This window comes from Oryzias latipes, chromosome 17 (genome assembly GCF_002234675.1).
Source record: "Oryzias latipes chromosome 17, ASM223467v1".
Lineage (NCBI taxonomy): Eukaryota > Metazoa > Chordata > Actinopteri > Beloniformes > Adrianichthyidae > Oryzias > Oryzias latipes.
The window spans coordinates 10,685,281-10,689,560 of NC_019875.2; the positions used below are offsets into that span (position 1 = coordinate 10,685,281).

Here is a 4,280-nt window from a genome sequence, read left to right on the forward strand (position 1 = left end):
CCCGACTCTCTGAGATCCAGCTGCTCTTCAGAGGTCAGGTCCTCCAGTGGTCCGTTGTTCTTCTGTCTTTTCCAGGAGAACTGGACCACAGGAGGAAACATGGCTGAGGCCAGACACAGCAGGGAGCTGCTCCCCTCCACATGGACTCTGGATGCTGCTGGGTACACGCTCACCACGGGCTTCACTACGGACTCATCTGAAGTTTGACAGCAGCAACAAGCAGCACAGACACACACTCACACAGTCAACAGCAGCTTCCAGAAGTGCATTCAGTCTGATCCTGGAAACTCCATGAACTCTGATCACTAAACTCCTCATCAATGCAGCACAAAGTTCACTTCACTCACTGGATTCAGCTTCACATCAAACCGTCATCAGGAGACACGACGGCTGCAAATCATTTCTACACTCAGACTAACTCATTTGGAAGAAAAACATCTTTAGAAATTTGTAAATTAAACATTATGTGATTAAAATATGGGTAACGCTTTATAATAGGTGTCCTTAATAAACTATAACGCTTTATAATAGGTGTCCTTAATAAACTATTTATAAGACATTAACAAGCACTTTTAATGTTGTAGTAAGCTGCTTATAAAGACAACTATTACCAGTTGTAAATGTCTTACAACTGACTTACAAGTTCAAATAAGCTGCTTATGAACACATTAAAAGACTCATTAATAAACTATTTATAAGACATTAACAAGCACTAGTAATTTTGTATTAAGCTGCTTATAAACACATTTATTAATCCTTCATAAAATGCCTTTCTTGATAATAACAGTGTTGTAATTAACAGTTTATTAAGTGTTTTGCAGCCCCCCAATCTAAAGTGTGATCAAATAGGGGTTCATATTCACAAGCCATTTATAAACTGCTTGTATGGGATTAATAAATATATTAACAGGTCCCATGTTAAGTGGACTTACATTTTCTTAAGGCCAGCTGCTATGACTTAACCTCAAGACTACACCACCTGGATGAATGAGAACCTTTACTGACAGTTTGAGTGTTTTGCAGCCTCCTAAAGTGTGGGCTATGTTTTGCCACAAACAAAAGCAAAGTACAGAATATGAGAAACGCCCTTTATAACATTAACCAAAGCAACAAAAAAAATCACGTATTTGTATTGATATTATTAAAGAGATTCATGTCCCTCCTCCAGCCTCATCCTTTCATGCATTCCTCTTTTGTGTAATTTGCAACTTAATTATTAAATATATTTTCACAAATTCTGTTCGGTTAAAAGTGTGCGTGTGTCCGCGCGCAGACAGACGGCCTGAAGCGCGCTCTTGGTAAGAGGCGGGGCGGGGCGTTGCACACCCCCAACAACAGGTTAGATGACAGAGGCCATTAGGCGTCTCTACCTGGTGCTTCAGTACATAAGACTCCAACAGCCGCACAACCTAACGTAGTCCACCAATATATATTCATGAGATATTGATGCCAGCACTGATCCCGCGGGGGGGGGGGGGGGGGGGGGGGGGGCGTCCGCTGCGGGCGGGAGCGGACGCCCCCCCCCCCCCCCCCCCCCAGCACAATTCAAACCGCCCAATCCCGCGAGATTTGGGTTGGGACCCGGCGGGACCCGATCCCAATGCAGCTCTCTAGTCTGCTGCTCGCTATAGTTATCCACTTTGTCTGTCCCACAAGTCCGAAGCCGCATGAACACCCGTTCTGGAGCTGGAAGGGCGAAGTCGCCCGAGCTGAAGAAAAGCATGAAGAGGAAGCAAACAGACGAAGCACGTCTCCCTGGTAAGCTACAAACAAATATGTCAAGTCCTGGCTTCTCTGAAGACCTAAAATAGCTGAATCGTGTTTTAATTATATTTTGTCAAATAACTCCAAATGGATCAGTCCATTAATATTTATTTTGTTTATGACGGTTATGCCACTTTCAGACAGACGTATTTTCCCATTGGAGCGTTTAAACCAGTGGCGATTTCTTTAAGACTGCAAAGGAAGCTCGGCTTCCCATATAATGTCACATAATTAATGGTAAAATATGTACTATTGTATTAACATTTCACTAACCCTAACCCTCCCATGCGGATTTTTCAAGTTCAGTCGAAATAAAAACTGCCGCAACCTATGTCTTCGATATTTGCTCGGCGAAATTGCTTGATTTTCATCATACATTGAACACAATTATACACCACATTCCTTGTTTCAGTTTTTGCGGAGTTTAATTTTAATTTAAGATCGTTCCAATCGCATTTCAGCTGCCCAGAGACATTCACTATCCGTTCTAAAGGTCCTGTGATGTCGGTCTTTTACTTCTTTCAACCAATCAGATTTTGAGATGGTGTCAGCACGCACTTCTAGCAGGCTAAGACAACGTCACGGTATTCGGACCTTTTGATTGGACATAAGTTTCAGGAAGTCACACGCAGCTTTGTCCAGTTTGACACAGAGCTGCGGAGCACTTTCTGATCTGTCCTAGTTAAAAACAGAGCTGACTGTAATGTACGCCATGGAGGATTTTTTAGGAAAATCTCCCACTTATCTTGACTTCCTTCATCAGAAAAATCTGAGTGAGATCGTGAAGCAGTCATACAGATTTGTGTGTTTGGCGCTGACCATCCCTTAAAAATTGTACCATAAGAATGTTACTTAATATTTGCAAAACATAAAATGTATTCTTCAAAATGTTGTTTTAATGTTTCTACCAATCCCAAATAGTCTTTTAAATGATAAACTTTTATTTTTTTTCCCCCTAACAGATCTGGCTGAAGTGTCACCTACTGCCCAGCTTGTTACAAAACAACAGCAACAAGCCATCAAAAAGCTGACAGAAAAAATTCAGAGGCAGGAGGAGCTCATCAAAGAGCTGTCAGCAGAAAAAGATTTTCTGAAAGAACAGCTAGGTATGTGCAAGCAACACCACATACTACAAGTAGTGTTGTTGCCTTTCCTTAATAAAAGTAGTAGCTTAAAAATTACACTGTGCTTTTGGGTTGCAACAATTATATTTTTGTTCTGCAGCTAAACATCCTCCACAAGCCTCCACAAATGACATAATGCTGCATGGGAAACAACAAAAAACTTCCCAAGTTCAGTCAAGTTCATCTGCAAGTTCATCGAGCAGTTATTCAGACTCGAGTGACTCTTCATGCAGCGATTCTTCATGTGACTCTTCCTCTGAGTCTTCATCTTCAGATGAAGAGAAGAAGAAGAAGAAGAAGAATGGAAAGAAGAAGAAAGGAACACCAAAAAAGAAGAAAAAAAGAGGCAAGTGTTATGGTGAGCGGTAGGACCCCAAAGCAGAATCTGACTCCGAGGGCAGTTAAACAGTTTTTATTCCTCACAGGACAAGGAACAGAATTGGACAGGCAGCAGAATCAGGGAGCTAAACTGGAAAACCACAGATATGTAGAGCAATGGAAAAGTGATAATCCGGCATGGAGAAGCAACAGGCTCAGGCATTTAAAGACCTTGATGAGATGAGGATCAGGTGTGCCATGTAGGGAGGCAGCAGGGAAAAAGTCAGCCACGCCCACCTGGTCACACTGATCACAACAGTGCCCCCCCCTCAAGGGACGCCACCCGGCGGCCGACCAGGCCTGTCGGGATGACGGGCATAGAAGTCATCAAAGAGAGCAGGGGACAGGATAAAGGAGCGGGGAACCCAGGAACGCTCCTCCGGGCCATAACCCTCCCAGTCCACGAGATACTGCAGACCGCGACCCCGTCGCCGGACATCCAGAAGGCAGCGAACAGGAAACGCCGGATGATCATCCACGACCAGGGCGGGAGGAGGGGGCTCGGCCGGAGGGCTGAGAACACTGCAGGAGACAGGCTTCAGGAGAGACACATGGAAGGAAGGGTGGATGTGCATTGAGGCAGGCAACTTAAGACGGACCACCGAGGGGTTGATGACCCGGTCGATCTCAAAAGGGCCAATGAACCTCGGAGACAACTTCCTGGACTCGCACTGCAGGGGAATGTCTCGTGTGGAAAGCCAAACCTTCTGACCCGGTTTGTAGTCCGGGGCTGGGACCCTGCGGCGGTCCGCCAGAGCACGGTTCCGAGAGGCAGTGCGGGAGAGGGCTGCCCGGGTCTCGTGCCAAACACGACGGGCCCTGCGGAGATGGTCCTGGACAGAAGGGACGGCCACGGCTCTTTCCTGAGAGGGGAAGAGGGGAGGCTGATAGCCATTGGACGCCATGAATGGAGAGAGACCTGTTGCGGAGGAGACCAAGGAATTGTGTGAATACTCAATCCAGGGAAGATGAGTTGACCACGAAGCAGGATGAGTAGCTGCCACACAGCGCAAA

General features: G+C 45.5%; 1 protein-coding gene across 1 annotated transcript; it reads left to right on the forward strand.

Moving 5' to 3' along the window:
- The first annotated feature begins 1,582 nt into the window (after positions 1-1,582).
- Positions 1,583-4,068, forward strand: LOC110013773 (corepressor interacting with RBPJ 1-like). Its single transcript, XM_020700297.2, has 3 exons — positions 1,583-1,758; positions 2,727-2,870; positions 2,989-4,068. The coding sequence occupies exons 1-3, from the start codon at positions 1,668-1,670 to the stop codon at positions 3,255-3,257; spliced, it is 504 nt and encodes a 167-aa protein (XP_020555956.2). The 5' UTR covers positions 1,583-1,667; the 3' UTR covers positions 3,258-4,068.
- The last annotated feature ends 212 nt before the right edge of the window (positions 4,069-4,280 follow it).

Excerpts from the sequence above, each read along its gene's own strand:
- LOC110013773 (XM_020700297.2), top strand. The coding sequence starts at position 1,668 with ATGAACACCCGTTCTGGAGCTGGAAGGGCGAAGTCGCCCGAGCTGAAG. Across the intron at positions 1,759-2,726 it reads AGACGAAGCACGTCTCCCTG|ATCTGGCTGAAGTGTCACCT; the intron begins GTAAGCTACAAA and ends TCCCCCTAACAG. Across the intron at positions 2,871-2,988 it reads TTTTCTGAAAGAACAGCTAG|CTAAACATCCTCCACAAGCC; the intron begins GTATGTGCAAGC and ends TTTGTTCTGCAG.